Raw genomic sequence first — 25,918 nt, forward strand, 5'->3', positions numbered from 1 at the left:
AATCTGAGACCCACTTCCCACTGCCTTGGAATCTGTCCATGCAGTGGGGCTGTAAGTTTACTCCCTGAAATAAAATGAGGTTAGCAGAGGGAAGAGAATGGAGCAGACAGTTGGGGGAAGAGGGGAATGGAGAGGGAGAGGAGTAAGGGGGGAAACATATGAGTGTATCAACAAATGGGGAGAGTGAACTAAACTGAAACAGATAAAAACAATAGACCACAGCTACAGACTAACCAGCTCCCATACAAAAAAAATTAAAACATACAGTGATGCTAACATACAAGCTAACCAACTACCTTATTGGTCTGCTGTTCCTCTATACAAAGATACGGTTTAAAAGAGCGGAGAAAAGAGAAGAAAAGGAAGAGAAAAAAAAGGAACAAAACAATAGGAATAGAATTAAGTCATTAAACTAACAGATCCAATGGAGCACACTTTGAGATTTTTCGTTTAAGTCCAATGTCCTTTCAGCTCTGATTTCTAGCTGTCTTCTCAAGCTGGTAAATTAGTTCGCAGTTGTCGTCAGTTGCTCCTGGCCTGCTGTGAAGGACAGTTCAGATCACCCTTAGTTCACTACTCAAATCTGGCCTGTGTCTATTTTTCAAGCTCGTTTATCCCGTTTCGGTGTTGTTACTTGAATCGCCATCAGGTGGTGCTATCTCAGCTGCTTGCCTCAGAGGGGGTGGAGTGGACAGGAGTTGGGCAGAGGCCTGAGATGGGAGCCTGCCTCAGGGCACACGGGAGGTGACCCACGGCTGGCAGGATCTCACGGTGGCAGCAGAGGTGGCAGCAATCCCAGGAGATCTTGCCTACAGGGGCTTCAAGGACTGCAGTCGTGGATCACCTCAGGCATGGGTGGCGCGATGCGCTATGGCTACAACAGGCACCGGCGGCTGCTGTGTCTGCGGCAGCAGTGGTTGTCCAGACCTCCGCGATGCCCCAGCGCTGGCAACAGGCCGAGCTCCATGTGAAGAGCAGGCTGCCAACATTTGGATCCACAGCCCCCAAGGAGAGAGCCAGAGACCCTCTGCGTTCTCCTTTGCAGAGGGTCTCATAGACCAGGCTGCCCTGTCGCCATCTTTCTGGAAGTCTCCCTCAGCTATTATTCTTTTCAAATGACTTGTTTTTCTGGTAAAAATTACTGGTTATTGTGTAGATAATATTATTTGGAATATACTATGATATTTATACAACTATAATACTTATTTAGTATGTCAGCTAAAGGATCTTAAGCAATGAGAAGCAGATAATTCAGCTCTATTTTGGATAATTTCTATCCCGTGGTTTCAAGTTTTCTAATATTTTCTTCTGTACTGTTTAATCTGCTGTGAATCTCTTCTAGCATATGTTTCATTTAAGGTATTTTTCATATCTAGAAGTTTCATTTAAAAATTCACTTTATCTTCATTATGTTCATGCTTTATTTGGAATTCTTGAGTATTAAATATTTGTAATAGCTGTTTGAGGCCCTTGAATTCCCTAATTTCATTATCTAAGCCATTGGTTTTTTCCTCAGTATATGAATTTCTTTGCATGCCTGGTAAATTTTGGTTGAATATTGGACATTGTGAATTTTATCTTGTTAGTTGTTTGATTTTGTTGTATTCCTTTAAGGAATGATGGAAATTTTTTCTTGCATTCTATTAAGTTAGTTGTGAATCTGCTTGATCTTTTTGAGACTTAGTTTTAAGCTTTGTTAGGGTTAGTCTAGAGCTGCTTTTCTTCTAGTCCAGGGTGAATTTTATCCTTCTGTTTTTACCTTCCTTGGGACTCCACTTCATGCCCTGAGTATTACAATGTCTTTTTACTCTGACTAATGTGAACATGAATTATTTCCAGTCTTCTGTGACCTCTGGGAATTGTTCAGTCTACAACTTTCCAATGGCTCTTTCCCTTGCCTGTAGTACTTTTCTCTTAGTCATGGATTAATTAATGCTGAAACTAACAGGAGCCATCTGGAGACCTTTGGAACTCTCTCTCAGTGCAGCTCTGTCCCACCGATTCTAGCTACCTGGACTTTCTTGACTCCATTCTATGTCTAATGAACTTAATGAGACCTTGAGCTCTGTTTGGGTCTTTCTTCCCTTCATTGTAGCTTGAAAACTGCCTTTAGTAAGCTGGGGCAATCATAAAACTTACCTCTTTGGTTGCCTTTCTTCAGGAATCAGAGTCCTTTGCTACCTGATTTACAGTGTCTGAAAATATTCTGTGCATTTTGTACAGTTTTCAAGTTTTTTCAGATAGCAGGGAAATGTGGTTCTTGTTAGTCCCTTATGGCTGGAAGTGGAAGTTTAATCCAGCTTCATATGCTGAGAAGTGTCCCAGAATTTTCAGATAATGTAATACATATAAAACATTGTGATCAAAAGCAACTGAGTATTAAAATGTAATTATGTCAAGAAAGGAAAAAAATCTTGTGAGTTTGATTTTTTTCATATGGCAACTAAAAATTTCACTTAAGTTACCGATATCAAAAATTCAACAGATTTTTGTTGTTGTTGTTATAGTGAGAGTTTCCTGTGGCTGTCTTCCAGTGAAGTTGATTGACTGATATAGGTAGTGATATTTATTCCTGGAAATTCTTAGTGCTTAAAATTTATGTGAAAACATCTCTATTTAACATTGAGAATATGTGACTTATTTCTTATTACCTGGGGTGTATATTCTTTTTTTATTTTATTTTATTATTTTTAAGATGTGGGATATAATTCAGGGTTAGGTACATAAGTGATCATTGTATAGGTTAAGTTTGGCTCCCTTTCTTGGTGTTATGTGTCCCCCCCTCCCTTGTCAGTGTCCCACTACTGCCACTCTCTTTCTTATACTATTTGGTAAATGTTCAGGGTCTGCTTATAAGTCAGAACATGTAGTACTCAGATCTTTGTTTTTGTGACAGATCACTGAGTATCATAGACTCTAAATCCATCCAAGTTGCTGTAAAGTCCATAATTTTGTTTTTCTTTGTAGCTGTGTAATATTCTATCATGTATATGTTACACATTTTCTTTATCCAGGTCACTTTAGGTGGGTAGCACAGTTGTTCTATGTTTGTGCAATTGTGAATAATGCTGCAATAAAAGTGCATGTGCAGGTATCTTTTTTATGGAGCAATTTGAATTTCTCTGGGTATATTCTCAGTAGGGAGATTGATGGGTCGTACGGAAGGTCGATTTTAAATCGCCACACTGTTTTCCACAGAGGTTGTAGTAGTTTACACTCCTACCAACAGTGTAGAAGCGTTCTCTTTTCCTCACATCCTCTCTGGCATCTGTTGTTTTTTGAGTTACTGGTGATGACTATCCTGACTGGAATTAGGCAGTATCTCAGTGTGGTTTTAATTTACATTTCTTTGATGATTAGACTGAACATTTTTTCATGTATCTGCTGGCCGCTCGTATGTCTTCTACTGAGAAGTGTCTATTCATATCTTTTGCCCATGTTTTAATAAGGTTGTTTGTTTGTTTGTTTTCTTTTGGCATATTTGAATTCCTTGTAGATCCTGGATGTTAGTGCTTTGTCAGATTTACAGTTGACAAATATTTTTTCCCATTCTGTGGACTGTCTTCTCATTCTCTTGATGGTTGCTTTTGCTTTGCAGAAGCTTGTTAATTTGATGAGGTCCCACTGGTCTATCTTATCTTTTATGGCATTAGCTTTTGGAGTTTTGATCAGGAATTGGTTGCCTATTCCAGTTTCTTTAAGGGTGTTTCCTATATTTTCCTCTAGGATTGTTATAGTTTGAGGTTTTACATTTAGCTCTGTGATCCATTGATCCATTTAGAGTTACTTTTTTTTATGTATGGTGATGAGTATGGGTCCTGTTTCAATATCCTGCATGTGGTCAGCCAGCTTTCTCAGTATCATTCACTGAATAGCTTCTCCTCTCCCAGTGGTTGCTGGTGGAGGCTTTGTCAAAGATAATTGAGTTTAGAAATTGAGGTTTTGCTTCCAGAATCTCTCTCCTGTTCCATTGGTCTGTATGCCTATTCTTGTACCAGTACCAGGCTGTTCTGATTATTGTAGCTTTATAGTAGAATTTGAAGTCTGGAAGCATGACATCTCCCCCTTTGTTTCTTTTGCTAAGGATTGTGTTGGCTATTTGTGGTCTTTTATGTTTTCATATGAATTTCTATATTGCCATTTCCAGGGCTGAGAAGAATGATGTTGGTAATTTAATGGGTATTGTGTTGAGTCTGTGGCTTGCCTTTGGTAGGATGGACAGTTTAACAATGTTGATTCTTCCCATCCATGAGCATGGAATATTTTTCCATTTGTTTGTGTCTTCTTTGATTTCTTTGAGCAATGTTTTTATAGTTTTTATTGTAAAGGCCTTTCATTTTTTGGTTAGGAAGATGCCCAAGTATTTCTTTTTACTTTCTTTTTTTGTGTGGCTTTTGTGAATGGGATTGTGCTTTTTATTTGGTTCTTTGTTTATTGTTGGTATATAAGAATGTGACTGTCTTTTTGCATGTTAATGTTATACCCTGAGACTTTGTCAAAGTCCTTTATCAGTGAATGAGGTTTCTGACAGATCCTGAGTTGTTATATTCTTATGCTGCCCTTTCAATTTTTGACTTGAAGACGAAGGGATGAGCCTGGTGAAATGTTGAGGATGGTATAGGAAGAAGTGATGCAAAAGCTGAGTGGGACTGTGTGGAGTTGTAATTGTAGCAATTAAGAATTACCAGGGAGTTGAGAGACTTGCTGGTAACGATCTCTGTTATTATAAATGTTGCAACTGTTAACTAATTCTTAGTCATTTAAATAATGGATCCTTTTTCTTTAAAGAATAATTTAGGGATTTCCAAATGTTCTCAGTTTATAATGCACTTAGTATCTCAGGAATTTTTTAGTATACCCCAAGGTAAAGAGAAATCTTATCAGTTCCATTGATGAAATGCTTATGTCCTAACAACTTAGTAGATAGTAAAACTGTATCTTTAAGTTAACAGATTTTTTTTTGCTTTCTTAAATTTCCATAATTATTTACTAATAAGATGTGTCACTCTATTGGGTACTGGGCAACTTCTCAAATTTTGAAATCAGATTGGACACTACCACCTTCACTTCCTGTTTTACATTGTTTTTTGCTCTTTGCAGTTGTTATATACCCAGCTTCATGATGCCATGAAGGGTGGTAGGGCAATCCACGTTGAAACCCTAACTTCCTCTAGCTAGTAATTTATGCATTGTCCAACGGATTTCAAGTGCTGCTGTTTGTCTCTCCAACATTTAAAATATCCCACTGTTACCTGTGTATTTGCTAAAGCACCCCGGGAGGCTTGGCACACATTCTGGATACTGTGAGATTAACTAATTCTCTTCTAATGTTCATCACTTTTATATGGAATTCTGGCACGATTGGTGTCATAACTAATTTCTCTCTTTCAAAACAGAGAATTTTTTTTTATAAGAATTTCTCAGGAAACTAAGTTATTAATGAGAAATAAAGGAATAATCTTGATCAAAAAGCGTTTGCAGTAAGAAGCTTCATAGAAAAATTGTTGAATAAATTGGTTTTTAAAAATGTAATGTACAAATAATCTAGACTACAAAGAGAAATAGTGAATAAAATATTGAAATCTGATATGAAATGGGATCAAAATGAGGGATGATGTTATTAGACAAGGTGGTATGAATAAACAGAAAAGGAAAAAAAAATTATTGTGAGGATATACAAGGGAAAATAATTAGAAACTAACTGTCCTATTATTGGTTTTCAATGTATCAATTATTGTCTTATAAAGGACTAAGGATGTTTCTGAATGATCCTTAAAGATATCTGCCCGTTGAACTCTACTAAACTTTTGTGACCATGATTTTTTAGAATGATGTATTTTATAAGGAACTATATTCTGAATCTTGTGAGAAAATATTATTCTTGTATAATATTAAAAGGATATATTTGCAGTTCTGTGGGTTCATAGTTTAATACATGATAGAACAATCATGCTATTAATTAATAGCTAATAATTATTGAGCATTTATATAGGCCATACACAGATCTTAGTGATTTCCATATGTTAACTGTATTTCTGCAATAGCCCCATGAGGTAGGTCCTATTATTATTTTCATTTAACTGGTGAAGGATCTGAAGCATAGAGAGGGGTAAGTAATTTGCCCAACCTCCCAGAGCTAATGAACGGTAGAGTTAGACTTTGAAATCCGGCAGTATGGTTCCAGAGCGACTAGATAGTTATGAAAAAAGAAGACAGCAAATAAATGTGATCTGAACTTATTTTAGGCTCCTGGACTTATTAAAGTCATTTAGTAATAGATTGGGTCAGGGAAAAGAAGCAAAACAGAATACCTTGAAACGTTAAAAAAATAAAATAACTTGGTATTTTATTATGTTTCTGCTATGATGAATTCATTATTAAAATTGGAATAAGTTTTCTGATGAATTCAAGGAAATGGATAATAGCAAGTAGTTACTGGAAGCTAAGTGTGTTTGAGAGGTCAGACTAATAATTTGGGGAGAAAGCATAACCATACTTCATCATAATTTTGACCTACAATATTGCTGGAAATGAAAGATATTTGGTTTAGTGAGCCAGCAATGTGACCTTTTTCTTTTGTCCTTTGCTTCTTTATGCAGATTATTGTTTTCCCTTTTTTTGATATACTTTCCCATTTCAGGAGACAAATACCAAAGCACTCAGTTATTATATATTTTAATGTCTTGTACCAAAACATTCAATTATTATATGTTTTTATTGTCTTGAGTCTTCTTGAAACTACTATACGTTTTCGTGAGTTTTAAGTGTATCTAAATTACAGTTTGTATGTTTAAGCATGTTTAATACATGCTTCTAGCTTAATTCAAAAATTATTTACTGAATGCCTAATATGTGCCCTGCGTTCTGCAAATTGCTTTTAAAGAGAGAGAGCTAGGGAAAGGAAAAAACAGCACTTCTCATGAAGGTGATTCTGGTTAAAAATGTAATCATTAATATAGAATCTTCCCTGCATTTATTCTCTGTTTCAATTGCCTGTTTTTGTTTGTAAGTGCTTGTTAAATTCACAGAGTATTTTTCTGTGATTAAAGTTTTGTTTATCATGCATGAGAATCTCTTGTAATATTAAATGAAATCAGAACTTCTGGAGACCTATGCAAGATTAAATTTTATTGTAAGGAATTTTGAAATTAACTGTAGGTAAAGATGGTTAGGAGCATAGACTTAGAAGTCATATAGATCAGAGTTTAAATCCTTAACTATTTTTGTGACTTTCTTAAACTCTCTAGTTTCTACATCTTTTAAAAGATTTTTAAACGGGATTTTTAAAGAATTAGAGAAGATGTACATAAAACAAAGCTTGTCAGGTAATAAGTACTCAAATGGCAATGATACCTTAAAAGTGTTTTCAAGTGGTCAGAACTTAACTTCATCAGGGAATGTGTTGAGGAATGACATACTTAATTTTAACCATTGAAGACTTATAGAAAAAGGATTTATTTATATGAATATTTCCTTCTTCAAGTTGTAGATTCATTTAAGAGGTTCTTGAGCTATAATTCACCTGTGACCTCTATAAGAATATGTTCTATCAACATTTAGGATGAGATGAGGTATCTGCGTTTTAAAACAGCTTCACAGGCATTTCTGACATTCACCTCAGGTACTATGATTTTACAGAAGGTAATCTAAGCTAGAAAGGTGAATATTTTTCCATCTTCATGGATGGAAAAAATTCAAGATCCAATATTGAGCAGTTTTCGAGATTACTAGAGAAAATGTATGCATCATTCATTGTAACTTGCTTAATGTTTAAGTCTGACATCTGAAAAAAGTTATTTTTAATGATTAGTGGTTAAGAACACAGGTTCTGGGGTCAGGTCCCTGGTTTTGGAATCCTGACTTGCTAGTTTTGTGATTTGGGACAAAATGTTCACTTTTCTATGTCTTAGAGCTCTTTTCTGCAAAATAAAATAAGAATAGAGTTAGTGTGTGTACAGGGAATGTAATGCCTAGCACATAGTAAGTGCATCAGTGCTATCTCATGTTACAGTTTAAATTTCTTTATTATTTATATAGAGTCTTGAGAAAAGTAAATTGGTGTCTTCTATATAAAAGGCTTTCAAGAGTAACTCTTGGAATTGTATATTGTACTTGAATCTGAAAACTCAAATCCAGAAATATATCTAAATCTCAAATGGTAGACATGCAGGGTTTACCAATGAGAATACTTTTGTTTTTCCAATATACGTATTTCAAATGAATAATATACAGAAATTACTTTTCGGTTCTAAATACTATGTCTTTCTGAATACTGTATCATTGTAAATTCTTAAAGATGTTATTTGCTTTCTTTTTAGTATTCGATACTTTTTGGTAGGCGTCTTAATTTGTTTTTTTTGTACTCTACTCTCCTATTTTTAATCTTCCTCTTTCTCCTTCATGTTTTTTTCCTTGTACTCCTGCTCCATTTTCAGTCATTGTCCTATTCTTCCTCCTCCTGCTCTTCCCCCTCCACCACCACCCTCCACCTTCCATCTTGGAAAATGGGAACCAGAGAGGAATCAAGGCAAAATGATTTTTAGTTTTTATTGGTGTATTTATTTAAGATATGCATGCTGTGTCCTTGATACTTGTGTTTAAAAATTTAACTTCATAATCAAAATGAGAGATTATCTTATAGTCATTTTTAGAGTTAAAGTTTAGATGCTTGATAAGCAGGCTATTGCTGTAAAGTTATATTATATTGCTCTCACCACTGAGAAAACCTCTCTTCTGCTCCATTCCACACCTAAACACACGGGTTGCACAGCTGCTAGATGGTTGTACACTGTCCCATGTGTATTAAGCCAATGCAGCCTGCAAAAGGGTTGCATTTTGGAGCATGGTAGTAGCATGACTGATTGGAAAACTCAGAAGTTTGGCTGCCAGAATTCTGTTATCTGGTAGCAGTGCTGCTATGTAGATCCACCCAGGATATAAGTATATTTTGCTGAGAACTTTTCCTGTTGCAACAGCCATGAATGCCTAGGCAAAGATGTAGATGGATGGTCATGGGAACTAACAGAAAGGTGTTTAAGAGCACATGCAATAAAGTGTGAAGAAACATATTTGAACTTTTACAATAGATGCAAGAAGCTTGACGAATAGTCTTTTTACTTTTATAAAGACCTTTCAGTTAAAGAATTGTGATATTCGAGTGAAGATTAATTATTTAAAAATTTTGGCCTTTCTACACATGGCAGAAGGTAATACAGAAACATAATTTTTGTTTTTAAGGCCAAATAACTGTGATCACCTTCATTTGGTGAGAGTTTATTTCTGATTTCAATAAAAATTCCCAAAACATTGAACTTAAATAATTATTTCTTGGAGAAGAAAGTATTATACAGCTTGCATATGTGTATATCTGCATATAGGAGCACAAAATATTGACATGATAATTGTAGTCAAGCCTGAATGAACAGTGGCCTGTGGGAATTCAGCTGGTGTTGTACCAACTGGATGGCTGCTCAGGACACAGTTTGAAATGCAAGGTGCAAGTTAGCACTTTATTCAGCACGGGCAGGCATCATTTAAAAATCCTCGGGGGCAACCCTAGTGATGTGCAGATGTTAAAACAGTCTGTTCTCAAGTGCTGATATTTTTGAGCACTGTGAGAGACTTCTAGATTTTGGGTGAAAAATATTTGCACAATTATTAAAGACATGTAATGCAAAATCTTTTTCAATTCATTGATGGTGTTTTGCATAATGAATGTTGACTATATGCAGAAATATCTGGACATGTAGTTAAAAGAGAAGACATATAGGACAATCAGGAAATAGTCATTTGATTTCTGACTATAAAGTGCAAAAGTTTGATTTTTGAGTTTCAGCTTTGTATATTTAAAAATGGTATTAAATGAATAAAAGTATCTGATACATAGAGTATCTGATATTATTTAGTGATATATTGAATCTAAACAGTTATGTTCTATTAAATTACGATGGGTTTAAAGAGTTCATTAATATACCATAATGTACAGATTCAGATTTAGATGTGGTAGCCTGATTGTATTCTGTGTTCTAGTCTGGATTGAACAGGGGGAAAAAAAGTAATTTTTCATGTGTGGGGCTGACTCCTCCAGCACAATGTTGGCTTTCAGATATAGTTTTAAATACTTACTTTATACTGAAAATTAAATATAATAGTTCTCAACTTAGAGTTATATTATAATGACCAAGTTTTGTATAAAAACAAAGTAGATATATTAAGTATACTTGAACCTTTAAAATATTGTGTACCAAAGTTTGTATATGTATTAGGATCTGTTGAATTATTTTTATTCAGAGTATTAGAGGTTTATTTTAAAAATAGGTTTTATTGTGGAGGAAAATGTGTGAGATATTTTTTGTAAGCGCTTTTCAAATTTTATTATTAGTATATTATTTATAGATATTCTAGTAATTATGTATATTCAAAATAGAAAATAGTTATAAAACAGTTAATAGAAGGATAAGTAATTTGATGGTGGTATAATTCTCATTTCTCTAAACTTCCATTTTTATTAGTCTAACTGTTATGGAACCTCAACATTTACTAGAAGTTGGAAGTGTATTTAAATAGAAGACCACTAATATGTATAAAATTTATATTTTAATATATTCTGTACTCAAAAGAAAATGTTAGTCCAACTAGCTTTATCTTGTGCATTATTATCTATATCTATTAGTCAACAATAATCAACTTCAGTAAATTTTGTTTTTTCTTTGTTTCCAAATTCAGGCCAATATCACTACCTCATTTATAGTTAAATGTTTCTTTTAGACTCTAATATTTCATTTTGACATCTCATTAAAAATGGGCTCAAACCCAGAAAATATTATCCTGTTGTATTGTATAATATATGGCATCGTCTGTAACACAATAAAATCTTGTTTCTTAATGATTTAGAATAATTTCTCAGATTTTTGAGTTTAGAAAAATTGAAGAAAGTTAGAGTGGTAATTCATGTGACTAAGCACAGCAATATTAAATGTTTAAATGGGTAGCACTCTTGGGAAAAGTGATTTGAGCTTTAAACTTGTACAGATCTGACAGCCTTTCTTCACTTCATTTTTCATCCTAAAGAAGTCTGCAAATATTCTTAGCTCACATCATTATTGCACATCAGTGGTTCTAATTAGCTAAACAGGAGTTTGTCTCAGTCATTGATCATCATCAGCTTCTTGACAGTGTCTTTTTTGTAGGAACCATTTTTATGTCTTGTGAATACGTAGCATATGTATTAATTGAATTGTCCACATAGGTGTGTAATCTTTTAGACTTGAAATAACATTAAGATCTTACTTTTAAAATTTTTTTAAAGTGAGAAAGCAGGATTTATTGAGAGGACAGAAAAGCTCCCACAGTGGGAGGGGACCTGAAGGGGTTGCCCCAGATCTTATTTGTATGGTGAAAAAATATTGTATTCCTGTTGTTCTTTTGGGAGCATGTTCCTGTAATGAAGTGTTAGATACCCTATAGCACCAGGAGGAGCTGCTGGACAAATCGCCATATGAATTTTGAGCTGTGATTATTTTTCATTTCCAAAATTATATCTTAGTAGCCAGTTTTGGAGCTTTTGGTTATACAATATATCTTTGAAGTCTATATTTGAAGCTTATATTCTATATGATACTTTATGGTTGTTTTTGTGGTATTATGTCACTCACATTAATCTATTGAGAAGTGTGCCCATTATTGCTATTTCAGTGACTCTCAGACTTCAGTGTGTATCAGAATCACTTGAGGTCTTGTGTCTTAGTAATGGCTGCTGTAACAGAATTCTGGGTGGCTTAAATAACAAACATATTTCTTACAGTTCTGGAGGCTAGGAATTGCAAAATTAAAGTGCCAGCCAATTTGGTTTCTGATAAGAGATGTCTTGCAGAAATGCAAGCCCTGCAGCCTACTCTTCTTGTATCCTCTTATGGCAGAGAGAGAGAGAGAGAGAGAGAGAGAGAGAGAGAGAGAGAGAGAGAGAGAGAGAGAGAGAAAGAGAAATCATCTCACTAGTGTCTCTTTGAAAAGGGTGCTAGTCTCATTTATTAAGGCTCTGCCCTCATGACCTAATTGCCATCACCTTCAAATACTATCACATTAGTTACTAGGGCCTTCCCAAAGTCCTCACCTTCAAATACCATCACCTTGTCACCTTGGTTATTAGGGCTTCATCATATGAATTTTGGGGAGACACAAGCATGCAGTCCATAACACATCGTTAAACACAGATTGCTAGGCCCCCTACCCTTAGAGTTCTTCATTCAGCGCATCTGGAGTAGGCTGCAGAACTTGCATTTCTAACCTGATACAAGATGCTGATGCTAGATGATGATGCTAGAACCCTGGCAGCCTATACTTTGAGAACTACTGGTTAGACTCTGTGTACATACTTGTGTCATAGGAAATAATCATCCTTTATCAAGCTCATTTGGAATATGTAATACTGCTTGTGTGGGTTTTGTGGCATGTCGGCTAGTTTTATTCCTATCTCTTTAAAAAGGACCACCAGAAGTTATTTTGGCAGTAGTGGGGAATCTTAGGCTTATTATAGAGGAGTGGATTAGAAAGACTCTAACTAACACTGTAAATTAGACCAATTCCTGGAATGTTAAAAATAGAATCATGGTATATCCAGAAAGGAACTCACAGAGGGAATTTCTGACTAGAGTTAATGTTTTGGCTTTCTTCTTCTGGGTCTCTCTCTGGGTAAAGCCTATCATGCCCGCCTTTTGAAATTTGGTTATTTTCCTCCTGATATGTATACCTCTAATGGACTTAGTAATTTTTTTTGCAATAATCATGACTTTAAAATATTCAAATGATAATTTGAGATTCTATATTAGAGACAAAGTGCATATGTTTTTTTAGCATAAAATGGTTTTATAAATCAATAAAAACTAAGATATAAAATGGCAGATTTACTGATAGGGAATGGCAAAATAGAAGATAAAAAGAGACAATTCATCATTTCTGAAAGTATGTTAAATTTTACTATTAATAAATACAAATTGAAAGAAGGCCCAGTTAATAATAGTGGGTTGCAATTATGCATTAAATATTCTATTAATGTATGATAAATAGAAAATAGATAATAAAGCAGAATAAAGTCCAAATAGTAAAAAAAAAAAATCATAATGCATATGTTTACAAAATTTCCAGTGTGGTTTATTCCAGTTCTCCACCTACCATGTGCCTTCACCCAGAGGGCCAAACATGATTGGAGCAAAATCCTGAACCATGATAATACTAGTCTTATATAAATTTATGATCACTCACTTCAGGTGGTTCTTAGTACTTCCTGTTAGTCATCCTGTTTTTTTCCTGCCCTCCTTACTATTCCACTATCTTAGAATATTTTATGCTTTTTTCTCTTCTCAACCACCAACATTTCTTTTCCGGTTTTCACTTTCAGCTGGTAGATAACCTTTCTTCTTATACCACTGAGAAAATAGAAACTCTTAGAAGAGAGCTTTTACTCCTTCCCATAACCATATCTACCATCACATCTGAATCTATTCATATTCTCTCTCTCTATTTCTTTGGAAGAACTTTATATTAATCTAAGTCCAAACAAACTGTGTACGTGAAAGGTTGAGGGATTCAAGGATGTGGCTCTCCCTTCTCTCTTCTACATCCTCAGTGTCTTTCACTCTCCTGGATCATACTTGTCAGCATACACACATGCGACATTATTACCCATCTTGAAAAAACAAAAACTCTTCTGATCTTACATTTCCCTTGAACTACTATGTCATTTCTCTCTTCCTTTTTATAGCAAAATTCCTCTCGATTAATTTTCATTTTTTTCTTTTTCTCTGTCTCTTGAACTCACTCCAGTTAGGCTTTCATAACCACCATTCTCCTAAAACAACTCTTATCAAGATACCACTAGTGGCCTTAATATTGCTAAGTTCAGAAGTCAGTTCTTAGTCTTTATCTTCTTTCTTCTTTGTGAAAAATTTAATTTAATTTTAAAGATATAGGGAACAAGTCAGGATTGTATACATAAATGGTTTAGGTACAGGTGAAGTGTATTCCCATTGGTCCTCACTTCACCTGGATTAGGATCAGACACCCTTATTGATGTTATGTGCCACCCCCTCTTCCCTGGGAGTGTCCTGCTACTGCTAATCCCTTTTGTGTAGTATTATTACGGGAGTTGTTCAGGGGCTACTTATGAGTGAGAAAATGTGGTACTCAGTTCTTTGTTTCTGTCATACGTCACTGAGTATGATATACTTCAAGTCCATCCAAGTTGCTGCGAAGTCCATAATTTTGTACTTCTTTATGGCTGCATAGTATTCCATCATGTATATGCAACTCATTTTTTTTTTTTTTTTATCCAGTTCAGTTTTGATGGGCAGCATGGTTGGTTCCTTGTTTTTGCAATTGTGAATAGTGCTGCAATAAATATGCTTACACGGGTATCTTTTTTGTTGAATGATTTGAATTCCTCCAGGTATATTCCAAGAAGGGTGATTGCTAGGTAGTATGAAAGGTGAATTTCTAGTTCTTTTAGAAATCACCACAGTTTCCCATAGAGGTTGAATTAGATTGCACTCCCACCAACAGTGTAGAAGTGTTCCCTTTGCTCCGCACCCTCACCAGCCTCTGTTTTTATTTTTATTTTTATTGATGGTCATTCTTAGTGGAGTTAGGTGGTATCGCAGTGTGGTTTTGATTTGCATTTCCCTGATGATTAGTGAAGCTGAGCATGTTTTCATGTGTCTGTTTGCTGCTTGTATATCTTCTTTTGAGAAGTGTCTATTCATGTCTTTTGGCCATTTTACAATGGGGCTGTTTAGTTTTTCCTTTTAGCATGTTTGAGTTCCTTATAGATCCTGGATGTTAGGCCTTTGTTAGATTTACAGTTGGCAAATATTTTTTCCCATTCTATGGGCTGTCTCCCTGCTCTCTTGATGGTTTATTTTGCTTTGCAGAAGCTTTTCAGTTTGATGAGGTTCCACTTGTCTATCATATCTCTTATGACATAGGCATGTGGGGTTTTGGTCAGGAATTGATTGCCTGTTCCAATTTTCATAAGGGTGTCTTCTGTGTTTTCTAAGATTCTTATAGTTTGGGGTTTTTGTTTAGGTCTTTCATCCATGTAGGGTTAATTTTTGAGTATGGTGATAGTAGGGTTCTATTTCATTCTTCTGCATGTGGTCAACCAGTTTTCCCAGCACCATTTACTGAATAGGTTCTCCCCTTGGAGGTTGTTGGTAGAGGCTTTGTTGAAGATGAGTTGATTGAGAAATTGAAGTTTTGTTTCCAGAATCTTTATTCTGTTCCATTGATCTATATGCCTGTCCTTGTACCAATACCAGGCTGTTTTGATTATCATAGCCTTATAATAAAGTTTAAAGTCTGGTAGTGTGATATCTCCCGCTTTGTTTCTTTTGTTGAGGTTTGTTTTGGCTATTCATGATCGTTTTTGTTTCCATATGAATTTCTATATTTTGTTTCCAGGTCTGAGAAGAATGATGATGGTAATTTAATGGGTATTGCGTTGAATCTGTAGATTGCCTTGGGTAGGATGGACATCTTAACAATGTTGATTCATCCAATCCATTAGCATGGAATATTTTTCGATTTGTTTGTGTCATCTTTTATTTCTTTAAGCAGTGTTTTATAGTTTTCATTGTAAAGGTCTTTCACTTCTCAGGTTAGGAAGATGCCATTTTGTGTGTGTGTGTGTGTGTGTGTCTATTGTGAATGAGATGGTGCTTTTTATTTGGTTCTCTGCCTGTTTGTTGTTGGTGTATAAAAATATGACTGTCTTTTGCATATTGATTTTATATCCTGAGACTGCCAGAGTTCTTTATCAGTGCAGGGAGGTTTTTGACAGATCCTCTTAGGTTTTATATCGTTCACAAAGAGGGATTGCTTAATTCCTCTTTTCTTATTTGGATACAACCTTCTGTTGCCTGATTCCTCTAGCTAGGTCTTTCAACATTATGTTGAACAGGAGGGGTGAGAGTTGACAACCTTGTCTTGTTCCAGTTTTCAGGGGGAAATGCTTCCAATTTCTGTCCATTTAGTAATATGTGGGTTGTGGTTTTACTGTAGATGGCTTTTACTATTTTGAGGTATGTTCCTTCTATACCTTAGTATTCAAGTGTTTTTATCAAGGATGGATGCAGGATTTTGTCAAAAGCCTTATCTACATCTAATGACATAAGCATGTGATTCTTTTTTTTAACATCTGTTTGTGTATTTGATTACATTTATGATCTTGAGGATGTTAAACCAGCCCTGCATCCAGGGGATGAAGCCTACTTAGTCATGATGGATAATATTTGAGAAGTGTTGTTGGATCCTATTTGTTAAAATCTTGTTGAGAATTTTTGCATCTATGTTCGTCAGGGATATCGGCCTATAATTCTCTTTCTTTGTTGGATCTTTGCCTGGTTTGGGTATTAGTTTAATGTTAGTTTCATAAAATGTTTTTCAGAGTATTCTATCTTTCTTGATTGCCTGGAATACTTTCAATAGGATTGGTATCAGCTCCTCCTTGTATGTTTTGTAGAATTCTACTAGAAAGCTGTCTGGTTCAGGGCCTTTTTTTATAGGTAGTTTTCTTATGATGGTGTAAATTTCCTGGGTTGTTATGGTATTTAGGGTCTCTATTTCTTCTTGTTTCAACCTTAAGAGGTTGTGTGATGTCAGAAAGTTCTTCATCTCATTAGGTTTTTGAATTTGTTTCCATACAGATGTGCATAGTAATCTCTGATAATGGTTTGTATTTCTATGGGAACAATTGTGACTTGATCTTTTGCATTTCTGATTGTGTTTTTTTGGGCTTTTTTTTTTCCTCTTTTTTTTGGTCAGTATGGCTAGGGGTTTGTCAATCTTGCTTATCCTTTCTTTTTTTTTCTGAGTTGGAGTTTTACTCTGTCACCTAGGCTGGAGTGCAGCAGTACACTCATGGTCACCCCAGCATCGAACTGCTGAACTCTGGCGATCCTTCCATTCAGCCTTCTAAGTAACCAGAACTACAGGTGCATGCTACCATGCCCAGCTAATTTTTTATTTATTGTAAAGACAAAGTCTCGCCATGTTGCCCGGGCTGGTCTTGAGCCCACGGGCTCAGGCAATCTACTCACCTCAACGTCCCAAAGTGCTGGGATTACAGCCTGAGCCACCGAACCCAGCCTGCTTATCCTTTCAAAGAACCAGCTTTTTGTTTCACTGATTTTTTTTTTCCTATGATATTTTTGTTTTCTCTGTCCTGTGTTTGGGCTTTTACTTTGTTATCAGTATTCTTCTGTTGAAGTTAGAGTTTTGGTGGTCTTGGCCTTTTGGCTCTTTTAAGTGATTTGTTAGACTGTTGAGTTGTGATTTTTCTATTTTGTTTATGTGTGTCTGTAGAGATATAAATTTCCTTCTTAGAACTGCTCTCCTGGCATCTCAAAGGTTTTGGTAAGATGTTTCTTCAGTGTCATTTGTTTCAAAAAATCTTTTAATTTCTGTGTTGACCTGGCAGTTTTTCAACACTGTGCTATTTAGTGTCCATATCTTTGTGTGTTTTGGGGGAATTTTGTTGGTGACGATATTTATTTTACCTCCACTGTGGTCTGAGAAGGTGCATGTTAGTATCGATGCTATGAAATTTGTTTATGTTTGAATTATGGCTGAGGATGTGGTTGATCTTGGAGTATGTTCCATGTGGTGATGAGTAGAATGTATATTCCATGGTTGTTGGGTGGAGTGTTTTGTAGGTATTTATTAAGTCCATTTGGTCTAGTGTCAAATTGAGCTTCTGGATCTCCTTGTTGATATTTTACCTCAATCTATCTAGGGTTGTTAATGGTATTTAAGTACCCAGTTATGATAGTGTTAGAGTCGGTATCCTTTTTTAGTCCAGTTAGTAGTTGTCTTATAAAACCTGGTGCTCCTGTGTTGGGTGCATATATGTTTAGGGTGGCTATTTCTTGCTGATGGATTGAGCCTTTTATCAGTATGTAGCATCCTTCTGATACTTTAAAAAAATCTGGTCTGCTGGCAAGCTGGGCATTGCAGTTCCTGTAGCTGCACTGTCAGCTTGGAATCCACGTGGTGGCTGGGACATGATGGAGTCTGAATGGGATCGTGAAGGCACCCAAAAGTTTGTGGATGCCAGCAGCCACAGGACCTCTTGAGAGTGTTGCAGCTCTATTGGCTTGATGGGCTGGCATGCCAGGCCCCAAGAAGTGTTGGCTCGATGGACCTACAAGCCAGGCTCTGAGAAGTGTTGGCTTGATGGGCCAGCAAGTCATGACATGAGAAGTGTTACAGATCCGTTTGCTCTGTCATTGGTTTCGCTTCATAATCAGTCTCACTTTCAGCTCCTCCATGGGCAGCTTCATTGGCTCCACCTGATCTGTCAGCTCCGTTGGCTCTAGCCTCCAGCCATGGGTAATTCTTCAACTTCGGCACTCTTCAAATCTGGCAATATTCAAGTCTGGTGATCTTCAGCTCTTCTGATCTGAGTTCTTGTTTTGCACCCAAGAAGACTGAGGGATGCAGATAACTGGGGGGTAAGAAAGCAGGAGTTTATTAAAACAGAAACAGCAGAGAACCCAAAGGAGGGTTGCTGATCTGGGGCATAAACCAGGGCTTTATATAGACCTAGGAGTGAACTAATTGACTAGCATTATTAGCAGTAACCTGATTGGTTGACACTAGCTGAGCTGTTGGTTAGTACCAATCACCAATCAGCTAAAGGTAGAGACTCAGTAGTGAGCTGATTGGTTGGTACTTAGCACCAATCAGCTGGAGATATTATGGTGTGTCTTTGAATTCCAAGAAGTGAGTGTTTTTGCTCTAGTCTGAAGGGCTTGCACAAAGCTTTTTACTGGCACCTTCCCTAATGGTCTGCCTGTTAGGTTTTCTGTTTACTCTCTCACTTCCATATCTTTTAAAACTTCTGATAGCTTGAAGGTTGTTTTGTCTGATATTAAAATCGCAACACCTGCCTCATTTTGTTTTCCATTCACCTGGAAGTGTGTTTTCCATTCTTTAACTTTGAGTCTGGGGGCATCCTTTGATGTGAGATATGTTTCCTGGAGGAAGCATATTGTTGGGTCATTTAAAAAAATCATTTTCCATTCTGTGTCTTTTCATTGGTGCATTTAATTCATTGATGTTCATTGATTATTGAAATGTGAGAGTTTATCTCTGCCATGAGGCTTTTATAAGGCTAAGTTTTCTTTTAATTTTTTAGTTGATATATGTTTGTAGTTTCAATTTTGTAGGTATGTTGTGTTGATTCTATGTTTTCCTGCATTTGTGGGAAGTGCATTCTTTCTTTTTTCTGTGCTTAATACCTTCTTGAGCATCTCCTGTAGAGCTTGTCTAGAAGCAGCATAATCCTTTAGGGACTGGATGTCTGGAAAAGATTTTAATTCTCCATCACTGATGAAGCTGAACTTGGCTGGGTAGGAAATTCTTGGTTGACATTGTTCTCTTTGAGGATTTGGAAATTAGACTCCAGTTCCTTCTAACTTGTCATGTTTTTGCTGATATGTCTGCTGCTATTTTGGTCTTCCCCAGTAGATAGTCTGACCTTTCTTTTTTGCTGCCTTTAGGATTCTTTTGTATATTTACTTTGTGTAGGCAATTACTATGTGTCTAGTGATTGATCTTCTCTTTGATATCTTGCGAAGGCTCTCTGAATCTCTTGTTTTTGGATGGTTGCAACTTTAGTGAGATGGGGAAAGTTTTCTTGGATAACTTCCTGGAATACTTTTTCAAAGATGTTTTCTGTTTGCCTTTCTGCTTCTGGGATACCAATCAGGCATAAGTTCAGCCTCTTGATACAACTGCATATCTCTTAGAGGCTTTGTTCTTTTTTGCTGAGTTTTCTTTCTATGTTTTTAACAGATTGGGTTAATTCCATGTTTTGGTCTTCCAGCTCTGAGATTTGGTCTTCTGCTTGACTGATTCTGCTTTCCATGTTTGTCATCTTGTTATTTATTTCCTGGGTGAAGTTTTTTTATGGCCAAAATCTCTGTTACAAGTTCTTTCAGTGTTGCATCTTGTCTTTTTTGGAATCTTATTCACTCTTTCCATCCATTTCCTAATCCTTGTCATATTCTGGGGCAACTCGTTGGTGATTTCCATTGTTTGGGTTCTGAGGTCTGATTTTATGGGTGTTGCCTCTTTGGTACACTGTGAATTACCTGTGTTCTTCCATTGATTTTTTTTAATCTTTGTGACAGATCTCTTTCTTTTCTTTTTAATGTTGTTATTCAGTGGTAGTGTGGGGCTTTCACTTTTATTGTTTGCTCAACCTTGTATCCTGCTCTGATCAGAGACTCCAAATTTGTTCTGTTTTGAAAGAGGACTGAGAGTGAGAAGCTTTTCTGTTTCTTGTAGTTTTGAGAGTTGAATAAGGTGGAGGGTGGGGGCTAGGATTCAGAAACTGCTTGCAAGTTACAATATTCACTGACTGGTGTATGGACCTCCTAAGACCCATTCCTCACTAACACCGTATAAGACAATGTAGTGGGTATGTGTGTGTACTCCCTGAGTCCAAGATAAAGTAATAGTAATAAGGAAAACAAAGAAAAGTAGAATGAAATAGAATGAACAGAAGAAAAAAAAACACAGAAAAACAAAAGCAAAAGGAAGAACAAAAAATAAAAAGAACAAAAGAATCCCAAATCATCAGAAAAGAAAATGCAAAGAAAAACAGGAACACTGAACACATGCACACACACACAGAATAACAGGAAAACTGAACACACACACACAGAAAATAGAAAATGAAAGAGCAAGAAGAAGAAAAAAAAGGAGAGAGGGAATGGAAATTGAACCCTCACATACACATTCATACACACAAAATCAGAACAAAAGAACAAAACAAAACAAAAAAGGGGGAATGCAAAATGTACCCTCACACACAGTCATATACACTAATCTAAAACAAAATAAGGATTATATTTTTAAAAACTGAAAAAAAAAAGAGAAAAAAAAGGTGGGGAATGCAAATTAAACCCTCACATACTTATTCTCTCTCTCCTCTCTCTCTCTCTCTCTCTCTCTCTCTCTCTCTCTCTCTCTCTCTCTCTCACACACACACACACACACACACACACACACACACACACGAACAACAGCAAAAGAATTAAAAGAGAATTTTGGTGTACTAACTGCCCTCTTGTGGCAGGTTCTGTAATTATTCCCCTCAGCTACTCACAGGTAAACCCACCTGCCATCTCCTGTGGCAGGAGAGGATAAAGGGGAGATACTGTATTTGGATGACTCCTGTTGTTATCTTTAACCTTAACTTTTTAAACAGATGTTGATTAGGCATCTCAAGTTTAACATATCCAAATCCCAAATTCTAGCATCCACTCCTTCTCCATATCTCAGGTAATGCCTACTCCATTCTTCCAGTTGCTTAGTGAAAAGCCTTAGATGCATTCTTTTACTTTTTTCTTTCTTTGCATCTCATATCTAATGCATTAGGAAATCCTGTTCTACCTTTGAAATATCTAGAATTTTATCATTTCTCAATGCCACTACATCTACCTATCTTGTCCAGTTCACCTTTATTTTTTACCTGGGCTATTTGACTTCTCCCTAATTGGTCTTTTTGCTTTTTGCCCTTGATAAGATCGGTCCCCATCCCAGTGATACACTTAAAATGTCAATTTGTAATATGTTATTCCTCTGCTCAAAATGATCCTTTCCTTCCCATTTCACTTCAGATCCAAATTTCACAAGGCCTAGAAAACCTTATATTTTATTCCCAGTGACCTTTTTGTCCTTAGCTATCATTCCTTTGTCCACTTTACTGTAAATATATGCACTTCTTTGCTGTTCTTTGAGAATGCCAGTTATACTCTTGCCATTGGCTACTAGTCCCATTGTGTGGAAAACTCTTCCCCGAGATCTGCATGACTTTCTCTTCCTTTTTTAAATCTCTCAAATATTACCTCTAAAAGAGAATATTTTGTTAGTTTTCTTATATAAAATAGCAACAACCTGCATTTGGCTCCATACCTTTCTAGAAGTGACATCCCTTTCCTTGTTAGTCTAAGTTATTGTCCTTATTTTTCTAATAACTGTTTGCTATACTATAATATATATTCACTAATGTATTATTTATTTTCAGTATCTCTGTACTGCAGTGTTAATTTCATGGAGGCAGACAATTGGCTTATTTTGTTCCTTACAGTATCCCTAGTCCTTAGTATAATGCCTATCATATAATAAGTGCTCAGTAAATACTTACTGAATGAATACTGGGTTACTATTTTAGATATGGCTTTCTTTTATTTATTCTGTTAGATAGTCTTTCAATCTGAAGACTTTATTTAACTCTAAAACATTCTCAGCAACTCTCTCCTAAAAGATTGCTTTATTTTTCATCCCTCTTTTACTACTTTTGAAACGTTTTACTCATATATTAGTTTCCCAAAGAAACTTACATGTCTCAACTGTGTTTTCATGTTTTAATCTCATTCTTGCTCTGTCACTGTTCTGGATAATGTCTCATCATTTCTCTCTGTACTGTTCTGTCTCTATGCACTCATTACTATCCTTCATTTCACTATTTCTCTCTTTGCATCTAGTTTTGAACTAAGTTCATTTAGTTGTGTTTTTATTTCAGTGATTATAATTTTTATTTTCAATATTTTAATAGTTTTTTTTAAATCTACCATTCTTGTTTTATTTCCTCAGTTTTGTTTTTAATATTATATCTTTAAGGACTCTTAACTTACTTGTTTTAAAATCTTTTTCATTGTGTTTTATTTTCATTTTGTCTGATTTAAACTATGTCAGTATATGTGAATTCATGTGTTTTGGAATTTTTTGTTTGTGGTCATATCTTGAGAGGGAAGGTGGCTATTAGTGTTGTTCTCTTCCTCCTCTGTCCCTACTACCCCCTCTTTTTCTAATACCTATTTCTATATTTATGCCTCTAAATTTTCAACTTTGCCTGAATTTCAGTTTCTGAAATAGGTTTTATATTGGCCAACAGTAACAATAGGGATTTTGCTATATTTATGCCTCAGCTGCAGGGTATTTTGGCTAAACTCCTGATTGGGATGCTGTATCTACAAACTTCTGCTTTTCTAGACTCTCTTATAAGTCTTAGCTCTAGACAATGATGGAGAGAACCTTTTTTCAGCCTCCCTTAATTAGCATTTTCACCCCAGTCTTTGGTTTCAAACAGTGACCTTGTCTGTGCTTCTACATATTGGATAAGGCCCTTTTATTCCCTGTTAGTCCTAGAAGTCAAGCTCCTTACTACCTGCATCTGGATTTGGAGGGCAGCAAACAGGAGTTTGTTCCCCATTCATAGCTGTATATTTCTATTTAGTTTGTGATTCTCAGAGATGTAGGTGCATCTCCTTAATTTTTTTGTCATGTATTTCTATTAACATTATACATTTAGAGAAGAGAGGGATCCTTAAGTGTGAGCTTATAATGCTAACTTGTTGGAAGGCTAAATATTTTAAATGAACTATTATGTCTTCTGAACTTATCTCTTATGACCAGTGTTATGCTCTGCTGATTGGTGTCCCTTTACCTGACTGGTGTCCCTTCTTATATCCCTTTGTGCCTTCAAAGACCCTTTGCTGCATTTTACTTAAGTGAAGATTCTTTCCTCTTATCTACACATTCTGTGATTTGTGAGTGATTTAAGAGTCAGATTCCTATTTGTTTTACATATTTTTAAAGCTTTTTAAAAATATAAATCAGTGTTCAATAAATTTTCCCTTATTTGTGTAAACTGACTGATGTCAGCCTAGTTGTTTAAACTTATCACACCTCTGTTTGTTCCTTTCCCTCCTTTTCTTGTTTAAAGCTGTATTTATTTAGTTTTAGAAGATAGTCTTTATTTACAAGTATTGTGATTTTTCTGTTTCCCAGATAACTATGCTTTGATTATACAACTACCATTTAGTTTAGTTAGTAGTATTGTTAGAGACTAGAAATGTATAGGAAGATGTCAGAAATCCAAAAATTCTAGTTATAGAATATTGATTATTAGTAAATCTCTGGCACTCTCTGTTTTGAGACTCTTACTTTAAAAATGGTAATATTTTATCCTTAACACATTTGCGATAGGCAAAATTTTCACTTTCCTAATTTTGAGAGTGGGTGAAAATTAAAAAAATCTGAAGCTGGTTGCTGCAAACTTCTGTCACTAAGCATAAGTGAAATGGTCTTTTCTAAATTTTCACCTTTTTCACAATCCACCTGAAAGTTGCAGACGTATTTGCCTCAGACACCACTCTGACTAGTGTTCTGTATTCTGTATTTTTATTAGGATTATTAACCAAATATATATTAAAAATGTTATATATGTGTGTGTGTATATATATATATTTATATATATATTTCTTCATTTACATTGCATCATTACATCACTCTGTCTCACTATCACTAGTAAGTTAACTGGATTCGCCATCTACCTTGGAAATCTCATCAGCATATATTTCTTCATTTTCCATAATTATGGTAAATTATTTTTAATGTTGAAGTATGAAAGCCCTGAAATATCAAAATACAAGTACACAACACTAATCGCGGCAAAATAATGACCAACTTGCAATTTTTACCAACTATGGATAACAACATCATGCAGCTGATATCAGATAGTTATCTCAATTAACTTTCTCCTTGTCTACCTATTCGTTTTCAGTCAAAATATAATAACACATACATATGACCACGTTGTAGCATTCAGAACCTAAATTTGCAAAGACATAAATTCATGTCACTGGCAATCAGGAACAGAATTTGGAACGACATAAATTCACATTAGCAACAACCAGGAACAGAATTTGGAATGACATAAATTCACGTCAGCAATTGTGAATGAGTTAATATAACTGTGTATATAAAAGCTTAAACTGACAAAAGCATATTTATTTATTTTTAATTATGTTTGAAGTGATGGCATTATAGTTATTGCAATAAAACATAGTTTAGCTATGGTTAAAGCATAGTTTAGTATTTTTTATGGTATATCTAAATCTGGAAACTAAATTGTTCTTTTAGTATGAAGTTGTCTTAGTTATCAGCAGTTGTAAGTTGCTGTCATTTGCCATATGGTTTCTGATTAATTCTAAAAGAGCTGTCAACTCAGGGTAATTTAATTTTTTATATTTTAAAGTGATATTATCAGGAAGTGAAAATTTAAATTATTAGCTACCAATTATGACTAATAAATTCTTAAATATATATTTTGTATCTAGAGAGAAACAGAAATCTGAAACTAAAGACAGAAAAGTTCTAGAAATTCTGCAAGTCAAGGATACTAAAATACAAGAATTGGAACAGGTTGGTGTTATAATAAAATATTAAAAATTACTGTATTTGGATAGTAGCTTTAAAATTATTTTATTTTTAAAATAATGTTCATAAAGAATATCAGGGTCATTATGTTAAAGCATTACTATAAAGCATTTTGAAATCACTATAGTTAGATTATTCTTCATTATTATACTTTGTAATCTATTGTTTTCTGGATTAATAGGCTATAACTCTTTAGGTAATACCATAGTTTTGTAATAGTATCTAGCTATTTATTCACTGTTTTGCTGAATTTTGCATTTTATTATTAGCAGTTTTCATTACGTCTGAAATGTATAAATTTTCATATGGTTTATTTGTAGAAAAAATTAATAATTGAGATGTTTTATTTATGCTTTAAAAAATTTGTATTTTTGAATTGGTGCAAACCTATATTTTACATATAATAAGTAAATTATATAAGTACATGTAATTATATGTGTAAAATTATATAAATATAATATATATGATATTATATATTCAATATGTAAAATTATGTGTACTTATATGATAAATATATTCTCATTACAAAAATACATGTGGCCAGGCTCGGTGGCTCAGCCTGTAATCCCGCGCCTTTAGGAGGCTGAGGTGAGTGGATTGCCTGAGCCCGCGGGTTTGAGACCCGCCTGGGCAG

General features: G+C 35.1%; 1 protein-coding gene across 1 annotated transcript in view; it reads left to right on the forward strand.

Moving 5' to 3' along the window:
• Positions 1 to 25,918, forward strand: part of LOC103262414 (centlein-like) — a 173,328-nt gene that overhangs the window by 40,440 nt on the left and 106,970 nt on the right. The window contains exon 3 of the mRNA XM_008060037.2: positions 25,185 to 25,269. Coding sequence (XP_008058228.1) covers positions 25,185 to 25,269 — 85 coding nt within the window. The remainder of the gene's footprint in view (positions 1 to 25,184; positions 25,270 to 25,918) is intronic.

Source organism: Carlito syrichta, unplaced genomic scaffold, assembly GCF_000164805.1.
Source record: "Carlito syrichta isolate Samal-C Ts95f unplaced genomic scaffold, Tarsius_syrichta-2.0.1 Scaffold304486, whole genome shotgun sequence".
Classification (NCBI taxonomy): domain Eukaryota; kingdom Metazoa; phylum Chordata; class Mammalia; order Primates; family Tarsiidae; genus Carlito; species Carlito syrichta.